The 24720-nt window shown below is 32.4% G+C and overlaps 1 protein-coding gene across 4 annotated transcripts; it reads left to right on the plus strand.

The window, feature by feature from the left end:
* Nucleotides 1-3863: 3863 nt before the first annotated feature.
* LOC138331510 (putative per-hexamer repeat protein 5) lies at nt 3864-23091 on the plus strand. 4 transcript variants are annotated; one of them, XM_069279188.1, is made up of 6 exons: nt 3864-4243; nt 4630-5715; nt 8133-8339; nt 10052-11817; nt 13204-13395; nt 19739-23091. In XM_069279188.1, the coding sequence occupies exons 1-4, from the start codon at nt 4119-4121 to the stop codon at nt 10827-10829; spliced, it is 2196 nt and encodes a 731-aa protein (XP_069135289.1). In that variant the 5' UTR covers nt 3864-4118; the 3' UTR covers nt 10830-11817; nt 13204-13395; nt 19739-23091. The 4 variants fall into 4 exon arrangements, with proteins under 4 accessions (XP_069135289.1, XP_069135290.1, XP_069135291.1 ...); XM_069279190.1 differs by having other exon boundaries at nt 3865-4243; nt 8133-8324; XM_069279189.1 differs by lacking the exon at nt 13204-13395.
* Nucleotides 23092-24720: the final 1629 nt, after the last annotated feature.

Raw genomic sequence — 24720 nt, forward strand, 5'->3', positions numbered from 1 at the left:
TTCTTATTTCATTCTCTCATAATTTATGAATTACTATTTTGTATCAATATTAATTAATATTTGTATAAATATTACATTTTGGAATCTCACCCTTTCGCTCATATAGTAACACTTAGTTCTGTCATTCAATAATCCATTAGTCTTTCATTCCATAGATTGTTTCTGTCAATTTCACCACACACTTCAATATTTTACATACAGCCTTCTTAAATTTCACAGAAAATCACACATTTTGGAATCTCACCCTTTCACTCATTTAATAGCATTGAGTTCTGTCATTCAACAATCCATTATTCTTTCATTCCCTAGATTTTTTTCTGTCAATTTCACCACACACTTCATTATTTTACATACAACCTTCTTAAATTTAACAGGAAAAAAAAGTAAAATAAATAATTGACCATATTTAACTAGCTATTTAGATGTAATTTTAAGGCCTTTATTAAAACAATGATTACAGGATTTTTAATAATATTTGTACATGTAAGTAAATTATCTGCTTTAAGTTTCAGTTGTTTTTTATCTCATTCACTACAGAATCTGCGTTTTGTTCCTCATTTTCAAATTTCTTTAGATTCCTTGCTTTCCAAATTTGCCATTTGGTGTTGAATATTACAAAATTACACCATTTATTTATATGATCCGCATAATTACAGATTCCGAAAATTCTTTCTTTTTCATATAGATTGATATAGTTTTGTCCATTAATATTGCTTGTTGCAATGGAATCGTTAATTAATTTTTCCATTTTGTTCCATATTGATTCATTGACAAAACAATTGCTAAAGAGGTGATATTGTGTTTCTTCTTCGTTCTTACATAGATTACATATACCATTTGATTTTTGCCTTAATTTAAGTCTATACTCAGTCGTTAAAATTCTATGATAACTTCTCCAATTGAAAATCCTTGATTTTTCTATCGATTATTTTATCATTTAAAGAGAGCCAGGTTGCATTCCAATTTAGAATAAATTTTTCATTCCATTTTTTGATGGATTTTATTTCATTACCTTTGTTAAAAATTATCAACTTAATACACTTATTAAAATGCTTGTTTAAAATCAGAAGACTGTTTTTATATTTATCTACTAGGTCATCTGAGATTTGGAGAAATTTGTTATCATTTTCATTATTGTTTCGCAGTACAGTTTTCCATTCTGAAGGGATTGCCCTTCTGATTTTTGCGAATTCTGATATCCAGTTATTTTTAGTTTTTAACTTTTCCAGTAATTGTTTCGATGAAATGAAGTCGTTTTGCTCTGTATCCCAAATATGTTCCAATTTTGTTATTCCACTCTTTGCCCAATTTTTAAAGAAAATAGGACTGTTTTTGAATAGTAAATTATTATTCCCAAATAAATTGTCGGAATCTGATTTACCTCTAAATTATTTGTATTGCTACATCTACGCAAGAATTATTTTGTCTTTATTTCGCTGACATTACGCCCGCAGAGACATGACGTCACAAGGGCACATAACTCTTTAACATGAAAATACATAATAGACGAATAAAATCATTCCTATAATCTACATGTGATGTTTAATCCACAGGTTGCCCACTTTTAAGAACCCCTCTGACGTGCTGGTGGTTGCGTATTTAAGAGGTGGATCTACATTTCTGGGAGAAATGCTGGGATTCAAGAAAGGAAATTTCTATGTGTACGAACCGTTACACAAACTAGTGAAATTTGGATATTTCGACACGGGCGGCTTTAACTGTACTATGCTGAATGAAAGTTGCAGGTTGGTATCGAGTCTTTCCCAGTTTTATCTTGAGTATATGTATTTGTAATTGCGTCATTTGTTTCCAAGACTTACGTCAATAATTCTTGAATGCATGGATTTTTTATTACGTCATTTGTTTCCGAGAACAACGTCAATGATTATCATGTGTATGCATTTTTGAATACGCCATTTGTATTTGAAACTAAATCAATCATTGTATCCCTGTTTCATACATGTAGGATATTAAATGAGTGTTCAGTTCATATGAGATTTTATGAAACGAGTTTTATTTTTGTGATCCTTAACAAAGCAACAATTAAAACTTCCACACAAATCTGGTATTAAATGAACACCACAAATTCAAGATACTTTTAATCAGACTACATCGACCTTAATTTCGAATATTCTAACCGTCAAAATGTGTTCTTACAAATCCAACGGAGGCCGCCATTTTGTTTGACGTCCTTGTTTACCAACGGCAAGTCCTGGCGTCACAATGGATTTTCAGCAAATGAAAAACGTTCCGGATTACATAACATGCAAAAATATTACGAATAATGGATAGGAGGCAGATTGTGTGACAAGTATCAAAATGAAATTTAACAAGTGTTCATAAAAAAAAGAAGATAACATGGCTTGTAAGACAAATGTACATTTTAAAAATATATGTATGCCACAATCATAAAAAAGTTTAATTAAACAAATGATAATGGATGGATTTCAAAAATCAATCAACCTAATGCGAGTTAATATTTAACATGTGCTATTTATGTTTAACAGCAAATGTGCCGACACGGATGGGGAGATCCTGAAAGTCTTGAGGGGTATATATACCTGTGACAACCAAAAGTATCAACATCTACTTCGGTCATGGCAATATCAGAAAGCTATGGGACCAACGCATAAAGAGCGGAGTGTAACCAAGAAAACGTTTGACGAATGCGCAGAGCAGTACTTGACTCAGTGTGTGACTGCCAGATCTAAAGTCAGCAAAGTTCCCAGGATTAGTATTAGCCTTGCATCAGAGCTACTTTCCGAGTTTCCCAATCTGAAAATTGTTCATCTTTTAAGAGATCCAAGGGGGATAATAAATTCGCGTTTGTCACTCCCATGGAACATACCACTTTCGGGTGGTGCGGTATCATTATGTAACAAAATGACAAGGGATTTTCAAGAAGCAATTAAAATAAAGCAAGCCTATCCCGGGAGATTATACACCGTCTATTACGAGGATCTGGCACAAAATCCCAGGAAAGGATTTAGTTTACTATACAAATTTTTAGGCTATCAAGTAGGTATAACAGACATCAGACGACTAAAAGAATTGACTGCTTCTTTCAAAGACGCGGGTCGCTCTGAAACACGCAGACACGATTCTTCAAAAACAGCAAGTAAATGGAGGGATCAAATGAACAGTACGGTCCTGGCGGAAATTAACAAAGCGTGTTCACCTTTGTATACGCTACTAGGATACCCGCAGTTAAAGAGTATAGATAACCTGAAAAACACTAGCATTCCTTTAAAATATGATATAAATTCAATTAATCATTATACATGACATTGAAAAACATAATTCATTTCCTGCAATTTAGCAAGTAACTATATAAAATCATTTATGAAAATTGCTTTTACATTATGTTCTCTGTCGTTTGACAAATTAAACCTAGCACCATTGACATAGAAAAAAATTATTATAAGATGATACCATTTCGTTAAAAAGATGGACACTAAATGTTATGGTATTATTATAACAAGTTTATGCAAATAAGTTTGAACATTTAAAAACAACACCTAAACCAACTAATTATACAACTAAACGCTTCTTTGACAAATTTTCCTAACAAATTCAATTCTTTTTTACTATGTGTGCTCACTCGTGGCCAAAAGTGGGGTGAAGCCTGAAAAAACGTATGGAAGCACTGGCCTTAAGCAAATTTTGTTTTTTTACCATGATACTGTAGTAAAACCAATCCATAAAGACCGCCCAGTGCACAAAAACAAAATAGCCATTATACACAGTTCACATTGTATTGAAATCATTGTTCGATGAGGCAGTTTGCCCAGTGTAAATGTGAAACAATACCGTCTTTGTAAATATGGTACAATTATGTAGACGATTGCTTATCCGGAGTGTCACAACAAAACGCAGACCGACATTAATCTGAATAGCATGGTAATTCCATTTGTCCAAAGGCATTCAATCGACGTTCTCTCATATACATAAAAATGTTAATGAATACCCATTTATAAAGTGGAATCGAAGATATAGGTCTTTAAAGGCAAATAACAGGTTGACTAACATAATATTGTAATCGGACTTCAGGTCTTCAGTTACGTCAGCGAAACAAGATTCATGTAACTGTGATACCGGCAATGTGACCATTATTTTCGATGATGAGTAGACGACAACAACACTTGTTCGGACTCGGACTTATTATACTGACATGCGTTTGTTACTCTTTTCTTGACGATACTGTCCTCAAGAGTAGCTTTTCCTTTGTAGTAAATGCTTACAGGTACGTATATTTATCGTACGTTTCGGCTCAAAATAGCCCATATAGTACTGAATTAATTAATGTAAATATAAATGAATGAATGAACGTACGTATGATTGAATGAATGAATGAATGAATGAATTAATTAATCAATGAATTGAATGAATTGAATGAATGAATGAATGAATGAATAATGAATGAATGAATGAATGAATGAATGAATAATGAATGAATGAGTGAGTAAATATTAAATTTCGCGATTTCTATTACAATACAAGTTTTGAAAGGATATAACATTTAATGGAAATCCCTATTGATTTAAGTGATGTTTATAGTAATTAGTTATTAAATCAACATTTGCAAAAGTAAATCGCGCGCTAAAGAAAACTTGGTTTATGGTATGTTAGAGGAACTGTGGGCACAGGGCGTCTGGAAGCTGGAAGAGATGAGAGCACAGAGAGTCTGAAAACTGGAGGAACTGTGGGCACAGGGCGTCTGGAAGCTGGAAGAGATGGGAGCACAGAGAGTCTGAAAACTGGAGGAACTGTGGGCACAGGGCATCTGGAAGCTGGAAGATCTGTGAACACAGAAGGTATGAAAACTGGAGGAACTGTAGGCACAGGGCATCTGGAAGCTGGAGGATCTGTGAACACAGAGGGTATGAAAACTAGAAGAACTGTGGGCACGGGGCATTTGGAAGCTGGAGGATCTGTGAACACAGAGGGTATGAAAACTCGGGGAAATGTGGGCACAGTACGTCTGGAAGCTGACAGAGATAGGAGCACAGGGCGTCTGGAAGCTGGAAGAGATGGGAGCACAGGGAGTCTGAAAACTGGAGGAACTGTGGGCACAGAGGGTCTGAAAGTTGGAGGAACTGTGGGCACAGGGCGTCTGGAAGCTGGCGGAACTGCGGGCACAGGGAGTCTGGAAGCTGGAGTAACTAAGGGTACAGGGCGTCTGGAAGCTGGAGTAACTAAGGGTACAGGGCGTCTGGAAGCTGGAGGAACTGCTATGGGCACAGGGGGTCTGGAAGCTGGCAGAACTGTGGGCACAGGGCGTCTGAAAACTGGAGGAACTGTGAGCACAGGGCGTCTGGAAGCTGGAGGAACTGCGGGCATCATGGGTACTATGACAGGTAAAGGTACCATAGGCATTGGTAGCCAAACATATACCAGTAGTGATGGCAGTAGGGAATACACAGGAACTGTGAGTGTTGGGGGTCTGAAAAACATAGGAAATGTAGGCCTTAATGGATTCCAAAAAGTCATTGGCAGCCTGAAAGATAGTGAAAATGGGAGCATCGCCAGTCAGGATGATAGGAGGAATGGGAACATCGCCAGTGTGGATGATAGGAGGAATGGGAGCATCGCCGGTCTGGATGATAGGAGGAATGGGAGCATTGCTAGTCTGGCAGATAGAAAAAGTGAGAGCATCTTCATCATGATGGATAGACGACTTGAGAAGCACACAGGCCTCAACGAAAGTGAATACAGGTTTGTATTATCTTATCATAATAGAGAGCGATCTCGCGTGTTAAAGGAGTCTCAGTAACGTTAATCAAGGTATGTAGAGTTGGAAAACTGTCTCAGTAAGTGAAAACCAGAAGTCTTATCAAGATCCAGTGCTGCGCAAGACTGTTTTCAAAGTCACACTCTCGCATGATTACAAAATATACAATTTAAAAAATTGATTATGAACACATTAGAGAAAGGTAGACCTTAAAAAATGGATTGTTAACAGAATTTTTCATTTTTGTCCTAAATCCTAACCTAAACCCCGTTTTATGTAATTATTCACAGGAGCTTGACGTTATGGCAATGATATATTTAGCATTAATATAAGAAATATCCCTATATATTATAAAAACAATACCCCTATATAATATAACAACACGTGTTATGTATTTTTATATATAATTATTTAGAAGGTAATTGTTTCTATATCAATGCTTTATATTATTGATAGAAAGTCAAGCTCCTGTGAAATATGTAACGCTACCGTTTCGGAATGTTTCGCCTGGCAGGGTGAATGGAGTTGATATATATATATATATAAATTAAATAAATGTTGAATATATCCTTGTGGTGGAATTTAAATTTTAAAAAACTAAAACAAATCTGCGATCGATCTCTAACGTTTTCCCAGCTGCCGCTGTTCTTCAGGAGATGTTTGTTAAACATCTCCTGAAGCACAGTGGTAGCTGGGAAATCGTTAGAGATCGATCACAGATTTGTTTTAGTTTTTTTTTTCTATACATATATATAAATATATATATACACAGCTGCAGTCAAGTATTTTTGCATTAAGTAAAAGTAGAAATGTTCCTTGCTAAGTTTTTTTCTGGTTATGTGTTTAATGTCAGTAATTCAGCAAAGCTTGGATTCTAATCTAAAAAATATCTAACAGTAATTCAATGCATACAATTACAGTGTAGCAATATAATGTAGCACATTGATAAGAATCCGTTAATTGACAATGGTTCAGGGGAAATAACTCTTTAATATTTATCTGTCATCTAAAGTTTAGTTAATTTAAAAAAAAAATAAAATAATTGATCAACTGATGCGCTCTCAAAATAATATTTATTATAAACTAAGTAAAAATTGTAAGAAACCATCGCTTAAACTTCATTAACCTAGTGTATGATACATGTATGTAATAACATTAGACATTTTAATTACAGAGAGTAAGATAAACCATCACATTTTCATGACTTCTTAATTTCATGTTTTTTAAAGTTCAAATGCCCGATCTTCGTCAGACGCTGTCATGGCGAATTCTATTCCTCCACGAAATTTGGAGTAGATATGATAGGACCAGTATTTGGCCTTAAGTTTTCAGGCCGAAAAAAATTAACTCTGATCCACATCAATTTCACATCAATAAATACTCTCATACTTGCCATTCATCAAAACAACTTTTTATAACCATGTACACGATGTGCTCCACCTATGACGTCATCAAATTGATGATTTTCCTCTTCTCGACAAATTTTGCTAGAAATTCATCATCTTTAGGTTAGAAAAGGCTTGAAATGGATTTGGCCGCCACCTTGGAACAACTTTATATTTTATATGGATATGCGTATATACACGATACACAGCGTGTGAAAATCTCTTTCTGCTCCACGAAGGCGGCCACATTAATTTTTAGAGAAAACCACTCAAAAAGTATGATTTTTCAAGGATTTTTGTGAAAAATGGCGGGAAACTGCATGTTGATGACGTCATAGTGAACATAATTAGCACATGCGGGATATTTTCGGGATGTAATGTGTTAGCAAATGTATTCAACTGTTATATGGCGAAATATGTTGTTCTTTACTGGATAATTAATTTTGGGGCCATATTCGAGTCTTAACGTACCTTCTCCTTTGATTACACGCAGCAAATCGATGTTCTGATCCGGTAGCATGTATGTGATCACAAGTACTGAGTGTATGACATTAACTGATGCAAATTCAGAAAGTGGAGTATTTAAACTTTTTTTAAAATAAAAAATATTAAACATTAAACGCTATGGAATGCAGTCAAAAATCCACTAAGCGAAGATAATTACAATGAATCATGACGTCACATTCACATGAACAAATGATAATTATCGTATCAAAGCACGCAATTGTCGTTTTGGAAAGGGACAGTCTGGCTTGTCGGACCGGTTAGTGTACTATGTTGCAAGAAGATATTTGTTCGTATGACACAATCAAGAGTTCAAGCCGTTCATAATTCATATTAGAGTATCGACTGTGACGTCATTATTTTATGTTTTCATTTCTCTAACATTACGCTCGCAAAGATATGACTTCATCAATCAATATCTACCCACAAGGGCAGATAAGTCTACAATATGCAAAGAAGGAATATATATATATATATGAAAGTAATTCCTGTAATGTTATTGTGATATATAGGTTGCCCCCTTTTACGAACCCCTCTGACGTGCTGGTGGTTGCGTACTTAAAAGGTGGATCTACATTTCTGGGAGACATGCTGGGGTTCAAGACAGGGAATTTCTATATATACGAACCGTTACACAATCTAGTGCAATTTGGATATTTCGATACAGGCGACCTGAACTGTACTATGCTGAATGAAAGCTGCAGGTTGGTATTGAGAATGTGCGTATTTTCGATTACGTCATTTGTTTCTGAGACTTACGTCAATAATTCTAGTTTGTATGTATTTGTAATTACGATATGTGTTTCCTAAAGGGAACAACCAACTAAATGAAAAAAGACCTTCGAAATGGCCCCTGTGTATACAAGATTGAACCCAAGATAGAATTTTAACCCGGCCGCTGATTGGCTGGTTAATTTTGAATTTCAAAAGTAAAAATGTTTTCTGACAGGTAATTATTCCTAGATAACCATGATATGAATTTGGAAATTCATACTGAGATTTAGGTTCAAAATTTCAATTTTGATAATGAATAGGTAAAACTATTAGAATTTCAGGATTTTAAAGTGCAAAATGCGCCTGATTTCAATGAAGCTACCCTGGTAGATTGAGCAGAAGGACCCAAACTTTTTTTGTCTATCTAGTGTCATATGAGAACCTAGACTTTAATTATAGAACACAACAGCTAATAAATATTCCTTTGTTTTAATAATACAGTAATAAAACTTTAACAAGGTTTAACACTGTGGTCTTTGTAAAATTATTTAGTTGGTTGTTCTCTATAGTTACGTACGTCAATATTTCTAGTTTATAGGTATTTCATATTGCTCAATCTTTTCTGAAACTATCCGTTTTTCTTTTTCGTTCGAGAATCAAACATTGTACTGTATCCCTGTTTTGTACATATAGGATCTTAAATGAGTGTTCATTTCATATGAGATTTAATGACAGGAGTTGTCATTTTTGCGATCCTTAGTAAGCTACAATTAAAACTTCCAGACGAATCTCATAAAATCATTTATGAAATGAACACAAATTCAAGATGCTTGTTATCACATATTCTAACCGTCGAATGAGTTGTAAACATCCAGCGGAGGCTGCCATTTTATCACGACGTTCTGGATTCCTGACATCACTTCCGTGTTTACTGACGTCACAACACATTTCAAGTCAATTAAAAACGGTCTAGCTCTTTATTACCATAGTGACATTGGCGACGTCACTAAATATTAGGAGGATCATGTGATAAATATCAAAATGAAATGTAAGGCAGGTTATTTAGAAATATTTCCATTCTACCTTCAGTTTCCCGTTTAATCTATGTTAAACCAGATGGGCAATATCAGACTATGAACTCCAATCTGGTCAAGCGTATGAATATTTAACGTTTCCGCCGCGTCACTGACAATGTATGCAATGTATGCTTACGCCTATACATAACGGTCAAATACTTTTAAAAGTGGTTTTACAGTTGTGCGGTCTATAAAATCTAATAGTATTATCGTGTTGACAAAATAGAGTGTATTAAAAAATATCATCGCATAATTTTCATTTGTTCAGTTTGTTTCAAACCGTTTTGTGTTGAACTATATTCAGAAGCTGATGCTATGGCTGTTCCGTTAACTTGGTGACGTCAACACTAGCGCAAGCGGGAAATTCAAAGGTTATACGTGTATAGTTTTGGATTTAAATCATTGTAATGGAAATATAAGTAATATACGGGCTTCATATCATATGTTTGTCCAATCTGGTAACAGTGTATTGCTTAAATAAAGTGGTAATGTCATGGCGTGTACCACAAATTCACATTTGTAAGATGTACGCCACAATGGTCCTTAAGACATTTCATTAAACACGTGATAATGGATGGAATTTATTAATAAATTAACATAATGCGACTTGATATTTACCATATTCTATTTGTGTTTAACAGCAAAGGTGCCGACACGGATTGGAAGATCCTGAAAGTCTTGAGGGGTATATATAACTGTGACAACCAAAAGTATCAACATTTACTACGGTCATGGCAATATCAGAAATCTATGGGACCAAAGCATAAAGAGCGGTGTGTAACAAGGAAAACGTTTGACGAATGCGCAGAGCAGTACTTGACCCAGTGTGTGAATGCCAGATCTAAAGTCAGCAAAGTTCCCAGGATTAGTATTAGCCTTGCATCAGAGCTACTTTCCGAGTTTCCCAATCTGAAAATTGTTCATCTTTTAAGAGATCCAAGAGGGATAGTAAATTCGCGGTTGTCACTCCCATGGAATATACCACTTTCGGGTGGTGCTGTATCGTTATGTAGCAAAATGACAAGGGATTTTCAAGAAGCAATTAAAATAAAGCAGGCCTATCCCGGGAGATTATACACCGTCTATTACGAGGATCTGGCACAAAATCCCAGGAAAGGATTTAGTTTACTATACAAATTTTTAGGCTATATAGTAGATATAACAGATATCAGACGATTAAAAGAAATGACTGCTTCTTTCAAAGACGCGGGCCGATCTCAAACACGCAGACACGATTCTTCAAAAACAGCAAGTAAATGGAGGGATCAAATGAACAGTACGGTCCTGGCGGAAATTAACAAAGCGTGTTCACCTTTGTATACGCTACTAGGATACCCGCAGTTAAAGAGTATAGATGACCTGAAAAACACTAGCATTCCTTTAAAATATGATATAAACTCAATTAATCATTATACATGACATTAAATTTTTTTATTCATTTCCTGCATATTAAGCAAGTAACTATATAAAATCATTTATGAAAATTGCCTTCACATAATGTTCTCTGTTTAAATTGTTGTCGTTTGACAAATTACGCCTTGTACAATTGACATAGAAAAATTGATGAAATTATACCATTTCGTTAAAAACGACAGGCGGACATTAGAGTTATGGGATAATTATAACACTTTTATGCAAATTAGCATTTAAAAATAACACTTAAACCAAACCAATTATACATCTAAGGGCTTCTTCGGTAAATTTTCCGAACAAATTCAATTCTTTTTACTGTGTGTCCTCACTCGTAGCCAAAAGTGGGGCGATGTCTGAGAAAACGTCAGGAAGCAATGACCTTAAGTTAATTTTGTTATTTTACTATGACACTGTTATACAACCTGTCCATTAAGACCACCCAATACACAAAAACAAAATGGTCTTTATATACAGGTCACATTGTATTATAATTATTGGTTGATGAGGCAGTTTTCCACAGTGTAAAGGTGAAATAATACCGTCTTTGTGAAAAAAGGTGAATTTATGCAACCGATTAAGTAAACGATTGAGTATACCTAGTGTCGTAACAAAACACAGACCGTCTAATTTGAAAGGCCTGAAAGTTCCATTTATACAAAGACATTCAATCGATGTACTATAATATACATGAAAAATATATATGAATACTCATTTATAACGTGGACTCGATGAGACATGTCTTTAAAAGCAAATAGCAAGTAACCTTATACCGTGTTAGGACAAAGTACAGTAAGGCGAGCTGAACAAGCGTCATTAAAAATTCACTGTTAAAAATAGCTGTGATACCGGCAGGGTGACCATATTTTACGATGATGCGCAGACGACAGCGACATTTGTTCGGACTCGGAGTTATCATACTAATATGTGTTTGTTACTCTTTTCTGGACGATACTGGACTCGAGAGTAGCTTTTCCTTTATAGAAAATATTTACAGGTACGTATAATTATCGTGTGTTACGGACCGGCATAGAATAGAGATATAGTCCATATAGTACTCATGTAATGAATGAATGAATGAGTAAATACTAAATTTCGCGAGTTCTATTTCAATACAAGTTTGCAAAACTTAACGTGGATATAATATTTAATGAAAATCCCTATTGATATAAGTGATGTTTATATGAATTAGCAAATAAATCTCAACATTCGTGAAAGTAAATAGCTCGCTAAAGAAAATTTGTTTATGGTATATTATTGTCTTATGTAAAGCACTCAAAAGATGTCAATAATATGAAGTCGATATTATATTTGACTCTGTTACAATAACTTAAATTTTATATTTGTATGTTTAGGTAAACCTTATGATATAGTGTGTATCAGTACTGCGATGGGAACATGGCTTCGAAATTAGTGTTATAGATTCCTACATAGATTCGGTATCTACAGCATAGGTAGTATTATCGATAAAAATAGTCCATATTTCTATGTATTAAGAAAGATTGGCAACTCTGTGTCCCTGTTCCTATAGGAAACGTTTGATATTTAATGAAGTTCATTTGGTTTATTAATACAATCTATGGAAAGAAAGAATATGTTTTGATTGATACATGTATGCTAAAAAAATACAAGTCCGGTTTTGAATGAATAATTTTCGAAAAAAAATATGTAAATGCAGAATTGCATTGAATCAATACCCTTTATCACCGATGGTGCTGAATTTCAAATAGAAAATATATAACAAAAAGGAAGCAGACAACTGCCTGAATACATTATTGATTATTGAAATCTGGCCACGGTCGTCTGCTGTGGGGACATTTAAACATTATTGATGTTGTTTCTTTGTCAGCTATTTCCACAATATCCAGACTATATTTCCTACGTAGACTGACACGCCTCAAATTGATAACGTTTGGTATATAGCAGTTTGAGTTGTATAATAGGTCAAAATTCTTACTATATATAGCCGACTGACAAAGGAGAAGAAACACATTCTAACACGCATAACTCGTAGACTAGTGTTAAGGACAATTTTGCCCAAAATGCATTAATGTATCCATTCTATGACTAAATGGAAATGCCTTTCAAAATAACCGCGGGAGATTATCGTTCGCAAAAATACCTTAATCGCAAAATTAAAAAAAAAAATTATAAGACCATGACCCGTTTCACAAACATTCCTTATATGGAAGGAATTCCTTAACTTAAAATTTTTCATAGGATAGCATTACAGATTTTAAGTAAGGTTCCTTAATTTCAGATTTTTCCTTAACTTTTATAATGATTTTCTATGGAGAAATTTAAGTTATGGAATTCCACAAAATTAAGGAATGTTCATGAAACTTGGCCCTGGCCATTACTGCGTGTGATACTTTGTTTATAGGCTGTACCCGTCCCTATATCCTCCCTCTGATGTGATCATAGTGTCGTACTTGAGAGGAGGAACTACATTCCTAGGAGAAATGCTAGGATTCAAGAAAGGAAATTTCTATGTGTATGAGCCGTTACATAAAACACTCACATTTGGATATTACGACACAGGCGTTACGTGTACTATGCTGAACGAAAGCTGCAGGTTGGTTTCATGTTGGTAATTACGTCATAGGAATATGGGCTTCACGTCATTGCTTTTTTTAGAAGATGGCGTCTGTATTACAAACCACGACCTTTTTCGTTCATACGGTTAAATTGGTTGGACCGTTTGTATTTATATTATTATTTCAAGTATAAATGCTGACAGACTTGTAGAGTTTGATACGGCCCTACGAGGGCTTGCTCAAGGCTTGTGTAAAACAGTAAAAAAATCACCAGTTATGGCATCAATTCATAAACGAACAATTAGGTCCAATCAGTCAAACCGTATAAAAGAAAACGGCCCAAGTAACGATGTAACATTGTAACCTGCTATCAAAGGTAATGGTAGATATATATTGATTAAAACGAAGACCACATTACAGTGTAAACGTCATACGCAATTCCAATGAAAATGCAGAAAATATATGTTTTATGATATCTGAGGGTTGTTTTGGTTCTGATTATAGATCAATATGGACTCGACTGTCAATCCAACACAGCTTATCTACAGAGTAGTATAGAAACTTATACATTTATCACTTTATGTCACGGTACCTAGTGTACTGAAATGTAATACTGTATATAACTTAATGTTACAGTAGCTGGTATACTGAAATGTAATACTGTATATAACTTTATGTTACAGTAGCAGTAGCTGGTATACTGAAATGTAATACTGTATATAACTTAATGTTACAGTAGCTAGTATACTGAAATGTAATACTGTATATTACTTTATGTTTCAGTACCTAGTTTACTGAAATGTAATACTGTATATACTTATGTTACAGTAGCTGGTATACTGAAATGTAAACTGTATATTACTTATGTTACAGTAGCTGGTATACTGAAATGTAATATGTATATAACTTATGTTACAGTAGCTAGTATACTGAAATGTAAAGTGTACATTACTTTATGTTACAGTACCTAGTATACTGAAATGTAATACTGTATATTACTTTATGTTACAGTAGCTAGTATACTGAAATGTAATACTGTATATACTTAATGTTACAGTAGCTAGTATACTGAAATGTAATACTGTATATACTTTATATAGTATGAATGTATACTGTATATTACTTTATGTTACAGTAGCTAGTATACTGAAATGTAATACTGTATATAACTTTATGTTACAGTAGCTAGTATACTGAAATGTAATACTGTATATAACTTAATGTTACAGTAGCTAGTATACTGAAATGTAATACTGTATTACTTTATGTTACAGTAGCTAGTATACTGAAATGTAATACTGTATATTACTTTATGTTACAGTAGCTAGTATACTGAAATGTAATACTGTATATAACTTTATGTTACAGTAGTAGCTAGTATACTGAAATGTAATACTGTATATAACTTTAATGTTACAGTAGCTAGTATACTGAAATGTAATACTGAATATAACTTAATGTTACAGTAGCTAGTATACTGAAATGTAATACTGTATATTACTTTATGTTACAGTAGCTAGTATACTGAAATGTAATACTGTATATTACTTTATGTTACAGTAGCAGTAGCTGGTATACTGAAATGTAAAGTGTATATTACTTGATGTTACAGTAGCTGGTATACTGAAATGTAATACTGTATATAACTTAATGTTACAGTAGCTAGTATACTGAAATGTAATACTGAATACTGTATATAACTTTATGTTACAGTAGCTTTATGAATGTATACTGATATGTATACTATGTCATAGTATTATGAAATGTAATACTGTATATAACTTAATGTTACAGTAGCTAGTATACTGAAATGTAATACTGTATATTACTTTATGTTACAGTAGCTAGTATACTGAAATGTAATACTGTATATAACTTTATGTTACAGTAGCTAGTATACTGAAATGTAATACTGTATATTACTTTATGTTACAGTAGCTAGTATACTGAAATGTAATACTGTATATTACTTTATGTTACAGTACAGTAGCTGGTATACTGAAATGTAATACTGTATATAACTTTATGTTACAGTAGCTAGTATACTGAAATGTAATACTGTATATAACTTTTATGTTACAGTAGCTAGTATACTGAAATGTAATACTGTATATTACTTTATGTTACAGTAGCTGGTATACTGAAATGTAATACTGTATATTACTTTATGTTACAGTAGCTAGCTGGTATACTGAAATGTAATACTGTATATAACTTTATGTTACAGTAGCTAGTATACTGAAATGTAATACTGTATATAACTTTATGTTACAGTAGCTAGTATACTGAAATGTAATACTGTATATAACTTTATGTTACAGTAGCTAGTATACTGAAATGTAATACTGTATATAACTTTATGTTACAGTAGCTAGTATACTGAAATGTAATACTGTATATAACTTTATGTTACAGTAGCTAGTATACTGAAATGTAATACTGTATATAACTTAATGTTACAGTAGCTGGTATACTGATATGTAATTCTGTATATTACTTTATGTTACAGTACCTAGTTTACTGAAATGTAATACTGTATATTACTTTATGTTACAGTAGCAGTAGCTGGTATACTGAAATGTAATACTGTATATAACTTAATGTTACAGTAGCTAGTATACTGAAATGTAATACTGTATATAACTTAATGTTACAGTAGCTAGTATACTGAAATGTAATACTGTATATAACTTAATGTTACAGTAGCTATTATACTGAAATGTAATACTGTATATTACTTTATGTTACAGTAGCTAGTATACTGAAATGTAATACTGTATATTACTTTATGTTACAGTAGCTAGTATACTGAAATGTAATACTGTATATAACTTAATGTTACAGTAGCTAGTATACTGAAATGTAATACTGTATATAACTTAATGTTACAGTAGCTAGTATACTGAAATGTAAACTGTACATTACTTTATGTTACAGTAGCTAGTATACTGAAATGTAATACTGTATATTACTTTATGTTACAGTAGCTAGTATACTGAAATGTAATACTGTATATAACTTAATGTTACAGTAGCTAGTATACTGAAATGTAATACTGTATATAACTTAATGTTACAGTAGCTAGTATACTGAAATGTAATACTGTATATTACTTTATGTTACAGTAGCTAGTATACTGAAATGTAATACTGTATATAACTTAATGTTACAGTAGCTAGTATACTGAAATGTAATACTGTATATAACTTTATGTTACAGTACAGTTAGTACATATGTATACTGAAAATGTAATACTGTATATAACTTATGTTACAGTAGCTAGTATACTGAAATGTAATACTGTATATTAACTTATTGTTACAGTAGCTAGTATACTGAAATGTAATACTGTATATAACTTAATGTTACAGTAGCTAGTATACTGAAATGTAATACTGTATATAACTTAATGTTACAGTAGCTAGTATACTGAAATGTAATACTGTATATAACTTAATGTTACAGTAGCTAGTATACTGAAATGTAATACTGTACATTACTTTATGTTACAGTAGCTAGTATACTGAAATGTAATACTGTATATAACTTAATGTTACAGTAGCTAGTATACTGAAATGTAATACTGTATATAACTTAATGTTACAGTAGCTAGTATACTGAAATGTAATACTGTATATTACTTTATGTTACAGTAGCTAGTATACTGAAATGTAATACTGTATATTACTTTATGTTACAGTAGCTAGTATACTGAAATGTAATACTGTATATTACTTTATGTTACAGTAGCTAGTATACTGAAATGTAATACTGTATATAACTTAATGTTACAGTAGCTAGTATACTGAAATGTAATACTGTATATATGTTAAGTAGCTAGTATACTGAAATGTAATACTGTATATAACTTAATGTTACAGTAGCTAGTATACTGAAATGTAATACTGTATATTACTTTATGTTACAGTAGCTAGTATACTGAAATGTAATACTGTATATAACTTTATGTTACAGTAGCTAGTATACTGAAATGTAATACTGTATATTACTTTATGTTACAGTAGCTAGTATACTGAAATGTAATACTGTATATAACTTAATGTTACAGTAGCTGGTATACTGAAATGTAATACTGTATATAACTTTATGTTACAGTAGCTAGTATACTGAAATGTAAACTGTATTACTTTATGTTACAGTAGCTAGTATACTGAAATGTAATACTGTATATTACTTTATGTTACAGTAGCTAGTATACTGAAATGTAATACTGTATATTACTTTATGTTACAGTAGCTAGTATACTGAAATGTAATACTGTATATTACTTTATGTTACAGTAGCTAGTATACTGAAATGTAAACTGTATATTACTTTATGTTACAGTAGCTAGTATACTGAAAATGTAATACTGTATATTACTTTATGTTACAGTACCTAGTTTACTGAAATGTAATACTGTATATTACTTTATGTTACAGTAGCTAGCTGGTATACTGAAATGTAATACTGTATATAACTTAATGTTACAGTAGCTAGTATACTGAAATGTAATACTGTATATTACTTAATGTTACAGTAGCTAGTATACTGAAATGTAATACTGTATATTACTTTATGTTACAGTAGCTAGTATACTGAAATGTAATACTGTATATATACTTATGTTACAGTAGCTAGTATACTGAAATGTAATACTGTATATAACTTTATGTTACAGTAGCTAGTATACTGAAATGTAGTACTATGTATACTGTATATAAATTTATGTATTACAGTAGCTAGTATACTGAAATGTAATACTGTATATAACTTAATGTTACAGTAGCTAGTATACTGAAATGTAATACTGTATATAACTTAATGTTACAGTAGCTAGTATACTGAAATGTAATACTGTATATAACTTAATGTTACAGTAGCTGGTATACTGAAATGTAATACTGTATATAACTTAATGTTACAGTAGCTAGTATACTGAAATGTAAACTGTACATTACTTTATGTTACAGTAGCTAGTATACTGAAATGTAATACTGTATATTACTTTATGTTACAGTAGCTAGTATACTGAAATGTAATACTGTATATAACTTAATGTTACAGTAGCTAGTATACTGAAATGTAATACTGTATATTACTTTATGTTACAGTAGCTAGTATACTGAAATGTAAAACTGTACATTACTTTATGTTACAGTAGCTAGTATACTGAAATGTAATACTGTATATAACTTAATGTTACAGTAGCTAGTATACTGAAATGTAAACTGTATATTACTTTATGTTACAGTAGCTAGTATACTGAAATGTAATACTGTATATAACTTAATGTTACAGTAGCTAGTATACTGAAATGTAAAGTGTACATTACTTTATGTTACAGTAGCTAGTATACTAAAATGTAAACTGTATATAACTTAATGTTACAGTAGCTAGTATACTGAAATGTAAAGTGTACATTACTTTATGTTACAGTAGCTAGTATACTGAAATGTAAAACTGTACATTACTTTATGTTACAGTAGCTAGTATACTGAAATGTAATACTGTATATAACTTTATGTTACAGTAGCTAGTATACTGAAATGTAATACTGTATATAACTTAATGTTACAGTAGCTAGTATACTGAAATGTAATACTGTATATTACTTTATGTTACAGTAGCTAGTATACTGAAATGTAATACTGTATATTACTTTATGTTACAGTAGCTAGACGTATTACTGTAAATCATGTTATTTCTCGTGGGCGAAAACATTTCTATTGTAATTTCCGTGAAAAAGCCGTTAGTTATGAAAACGCAAAAATATATGCCCCCGTGAAAATGAGTTGGTTAACAGATTTAATTATTTTAGATTCATTTCAAAATGAAGATTTGTAAACAATGACAAAACACAACAATACAGTAAATGTGACATAGATACTGAAAAAAAAGTTAATAATATTTAGAGGTGTAACGCGTTTATTTTCTATATTAATATTGTCATCTATGAAGTTTATTTTGAGATTGACTATCCTCCATACTCCAGGGGTTACTTTCACTGCCGTTATATCTACTCCTGGTCTATTTCATAGTAAAACAGACCACAGATCAGGAAATTATAACTGACCATTCGTAGGACTGCATTTTTCTTTTGATTTTACAAGAAGACCGACGCCCAGCTTCAAAGCAACAAAGACAACTACAGTGTACCGTTATTAAATTCTTTTGATGGACATGCTCATCTGTAGGTAGTTGATTAGTCAGATTTTATTCTCCAGAACAGCCTTCAGTTTTACTTTGAGATAGTCCTGGGGTGAATATAACGACAGTGAAAGTAACCCCTGGATTATCTAGGCTGGATATTGATAACTTATAAAGTATACTGGTATGCATTGATGTTGACAACCTATAAATTATTCTATTTGTTCACAGCAGAAGCAATGATACTGATAAGAATCTGGACGTCATCCGGGGAGTTTACAACTGCGACAGCCAGAAATACCAGCACCTACTTCAATCATGGCAATATATGAAGTCTATGGGACCATCACAAAGGAAAGGATGTGTGGTGAACGCAACGTTTATTGAATGTCCATACAAGTACCTAAATCTGTGTTTAACTGCTGAATCAAAAGTTAGCAAAATACCTAGAATTAGTATGGGAGTGGCATCGAAGCTACTTTCTGAGTTTCCCAATCTAAAAATAATTCACCTTTTAAGAGATCCAAGAGCGATAATTAATTCCGTGCTACCACTCGGTTGGAACATACCACCTTCAGGCGGTGCTGCATCCTTATGTAACAAAATGACAAAGGATTTTCGTGAAGCAATTAAAATAAAACAAGCTTATCCAGGGAGGGTATATACCGTCTTTTACGAGGATTTGGCACAAAATCCATCAAAAGTTTTCAGTTCAATATACAAATTTCTGGGCTATCGATTCAGTTCTATAGAACGGCACCGACTGGTCCAAATGACAGCTTCCACTAAGGATGGGTATGCTAATGATACCCGCAGGCATGATTCCACTAAAACAGCACGGAAATGGAGGTATCAGATTAACTCTACTGTACTGATGGAAACTAACAAAGCGTGTTCTTCTTTGTATAAACTACTTGGATACCCACGACTGGAAAGTATAAGTGATCTCAATAACGTAGACATTCCTCTAAGATATGACGAGGATTGTTATAAATGCTAGATACATGGACCAGTGAAACAATGACCTGCCAAACACCATTCATAATAGACTTGCCTGAAAACAGTTCTTTATATATATTAATGAAAATTGTGAAAAAGGATTGGGGATTCAAAAATATTAAGATAAAGATAATTTTGAAAACATCCTTGTATTTTCTTCAGTAGATTTGAAAATGTGAGTTCATGTGACGATGAAAATGTTTTCTTCAGCAACTGTGATTTGATATTCCGCGTAAGTTTTTTTTCGGTTTAAACTGACCACTGAACTGCGGTTAATTTTCCATACCATAACCTTTATCTGAAGAAGACAAAATTCAATTGTAATTACAAGATAAATCGACTTCTTCATTTCATAAACCCTTAACGAAAGACAGAGTAAGTGGTAAATAGTTAAAAGAGTGACTGTTGGTTTTCGTGATGCATTAAAAGCACACTACCTCTCCGAAATGACTTTGAATTTTTAAAATGGAAAGTTGAAACGATATTGATAATTTTGTAGAGTCGCAAAAGTTATTATTTTACCGTTAATACTACACTATAAACAAATAAAATGTTAATTTTCAAATATTACACGTATAAACAAAGAAAATGTTAATTTTCATAACGCGCGTCGCACAGTGTATTATGTTTCCCACCGTCGTCCTAATTACCGTGCGTAAGTTGACTATCACTGCGCCAGACGGCAAAACAGTGATATGCATCTTCCCTGTTAATATAGATTACACAGGGAATATGGCACTCGTTTGGTGGTGCAATTCCATGACATGGCATCGATTAAAATTTTTATGAGAAGGTACCGTTTAACCATTCAAACATAAATTGTAAATCTGACTACCTTGAACTTGTCAGTTCGTATTTAAAATCAGTACAAACCCGTTTTCCTAAAATGTCTATTCGAAATTAATGGGTTTTCGATACAAAAGAGGAAACATTCGCTGCACGATGTTTAACCATGAAAAGACATACATAAATTAAAAGTCTGGTAATCCAGTAGAGGCCATATTCTGAACGAGGTCTGTATGATCAAATGTGGTCGCTATACTTTTTGGGGTTCACCAGGTATTCTTAAACTCGTATTTAATATTATTTCAGGTACACCACCACATATTAATCACACTTAAATGAGTTCGCTTCCATTCCATTTATTGTTGGTGTCATTCAGTTATATGCAAATTCTTAGTATTATTAATCACGGTATCATTTTATATTTTGATTGGTTTTTAATGTCCATAGATATTGGACATGAACTACATCGAACCAAAATTCATAATCAATGTCTTCAAAAGAAATAGGGTTATTATGAATAATTTTTATTTGCTTTACGTCGCATGAATAGCAAGGATCTTAAACGAAATATTTTCATTAGAAAAGATCAATACATTTCGTTTGTTTTACGTATTAATAATAGCAAGGAAAAAGCGAAAATATGTTCATTAAATTATCAATATTTTTCATTTGCTTTACGTCACATAAATAGCAAGAATCTTAAAGATGCTCACCGCTGACGAATGGTATTTTTCTCTATAAAAACAGGAGCAGACGATTAAGTATTTTTCTTCAGTTACAGTTATTATTTTGTGTTAGACATATGTATACACGATTAAAACCAATAAGTGTTCAAATGATAAGTATCCTTATGCTCTGTCAGCGGTGGAGCATCTCTAAACGAAATAATGCTCATTATGAATTATCAATTACTTTTATTTGTTTTATCTCGTATTAATGGCAAGGATCTTAAACGACATAATGTTCATTAGAAAATATCAATATTTGAAAATTTTACGTCTTAATAATAGCAAGGGTAGTTTTAAAAACGCGCCAGGTAAGGATACGGAGGAAAAAATAGAATTCCGGAAAAATAACCATCGTCCCACGGTCGATGCTTGGCAACTATCCAACGTTGATTTCAACCTCGCAACTCAGGTGGTGGAGTCGTCATGTTGGAAAACCTCCGTCATCGTCACATGGTTTTGTTATTAAGCAGCATTCAATTTAAAGACCTTTTTGTCATAAAAATAAACAGCTGACTCTAGAGTTTGATGAATATAGATTGAATGGACAGATGTCTTTATGTAACCTACGTTTACCCCTTTGATATTTTTAATGCAGTAATTGTCTTTTTATTTAACCCTACTCTTCGCTACTTTAAACCCCTTTATAAAAACAATTTCTTCAAAATACTAGATACTAAAGTATCTACTCACTTAGCCTGGTTTATATATGTTGATGTTTGTGATATAATTTCGTGTTTTGGATTTCTTAGCTGTCATTATCAATAGATATACATATATATAGAATGTATAAATAAGTATGGATCATGTAATTTGTTCCCGTCTGTTGTTGTTGTAAATTGTCTCTTTGTGCTATTGTTTCTAGTCTGTGTGTGTGGGGGCGTGTGAGGGTGAGTGTGTGTGTGTGTTACTCTATATGTATATGTTATATTTATATCTCCCTTTGCTATGTCATTAAAAAGTGTTCGATTGTTAAGAAAAGTGTCCAATTTATTGATATAAATCATAATAACTTTCGAAAATGTAGGAAAGAAAATGCAAAATATATATTAGAGGGTGATGATATTTGAAAGTGATGAGCGAAAGTACCGTGTAGTTGATGGTTTATAGTCTCTTTGTGTGTTATTATATATATTATATTTTATTTCTCCTTCTTAAGAAAAGCAAAAAAACTTTTATAATGTTAATAAAAACAAATTAAATGAAAATAAACACCATAACAAATTTTGAGTATAATCTGTAAAAGGGTATATAAAATGATATATGAGCAAGTTGAAATGATTACAAAAGTTGAACGAGTGACGACATATATGAGGCTTTATGTTGTAATGGTGCTGCCCCTTGGTTTTCCAACATGGCAGCTCTCCAAAACTGATGGGGAAATACAATTGTGTTTTTGTTAAGAAAAAAGGTAAATAAAACAAGCATTCAAAACTTCACAGTTTCATATCAACGCCTACATCTTTTATTAAAATCTGGCAATCCAAATTAAAAGTCACAATTTAAGATTAATATAAATATAGGTAAAATGTAGCTTGTCCTTGAAATGGATATAAAATTTAAAACAAAAAAGTAGAACTATTCCGAGTATCGACATAATATATATACGCTGCCCTTCAAAAGTTCTGTTAAAACTTTCTAAATTCTGCGTTAAAATTAGTTTTGACAATGTTAATATACTGGATTAACAGGAAAATGTCTCATAAATGAATCGTTATCTTAATCATAATTGAATGTCTTTTGCTTTACAATTTCAGCTTTATTATAAAGAAATATATCAGTTAAAACCTCAAGTGAATCATTTCACACACAGTCATGATGACCTCCTTGGGGATGTTTGAACAGGTAAAATCGAGACTTTAAACCGCGCTGTATATACAGATATCATTACATAGTGTCAATGTACTATATGTATTGTAATTTAAGTAGTTTGTCTTTGATTAAACCTCTCTAGAAATGTACGGCCTACAGGCGTCAACACAGCGGTCATAGGTCACAGTAAGTATGACTACATACCATTTCCTTTGTGCTATAAAAAGATAGCATTTGAAACTTCTAATTATTTAAATGGTTCAAAATGTCGTTAGATTTTTTAAAGCCCTAGGCCTATACAAGCAAGTGCTATTCCTCTTCAAGCAAAGGATTTTCTATAGACCATGCAAGGTATTTAAATTTTGGAATTTACTAGATGTAAACCATCCAATTAAAATGAGTCATTCTGATATATAATTAAATTTAGGCTGTCGTCATCAAAGGATGTGTAGCCGAAAATTTGAAAGAAGGCACTTTGTTGTATACGCTGATCTCCAAAAGTTCTGTTACGCGTGTATTTTCATAAATAAAACTATTACACAAAATAATACCAATGTTATTTAAGTTGTCATGTGAAAATGTTATTGTCAAAAAACTTATACATTTTTATTGATAATTCAATCATATTCAACACTCAATAATTTTCTCAAAACATATTTTTTTCATTTTAAAAACACTATTTTTATGCAGAATTTAGAAAGTTGTAACGTAACTTTTGGAGGGCAGTATACATGTAGCGCAGGTTATGTTTCCTTTGGAACACTTTTGGCAACTTATATATGATAACTAAGCGGTTTTTTTCACAGTGACTTTAAGCTGTTATTATTGGATAACTATACGAATCAATGCCTTTGAGCTAATGAGTTTTATGCTCTCGTACGAACTAATAAT

Source organism: Argopecten irradians, chromosome 9, assembly GCF_041381155.1.
Source record: "Argopecten irradians isolate NY chromosome 9, Ai_NY, whole genome shotgun sequence".
In the NCBI taxonomy this organism is placed as follows: Eukaryota; Metazoa; Mollusca; class Bivalvia; order Pectinida; family Pectinidae; genus Argopecten; species Argopecten irradians.

Bases quoted from the DNA above. Each gene is read 5' to 3' on its own strand.
- LOC138331510 (XM_069279188.1), top strand. From the start codon at position 4,119: ATGATGAGTAGACGACAACAACACTTGTTCGGACTCGGACTTATTATA. The intron at 4,244-4,629 runs GTACGTATATTT...ATGGTATGTTAG, and splicing joins TTTGTAGTAAATGCTTACAG to AGGAACTGTGGGCACAGGGC. The intron at 5,716-8,132 runs GTTTGTATTATC...TGTGATATATAG, and splicing joins CTCAACGAAAGTGAATACAG to GTTGCCCCCTTTTACGAACC.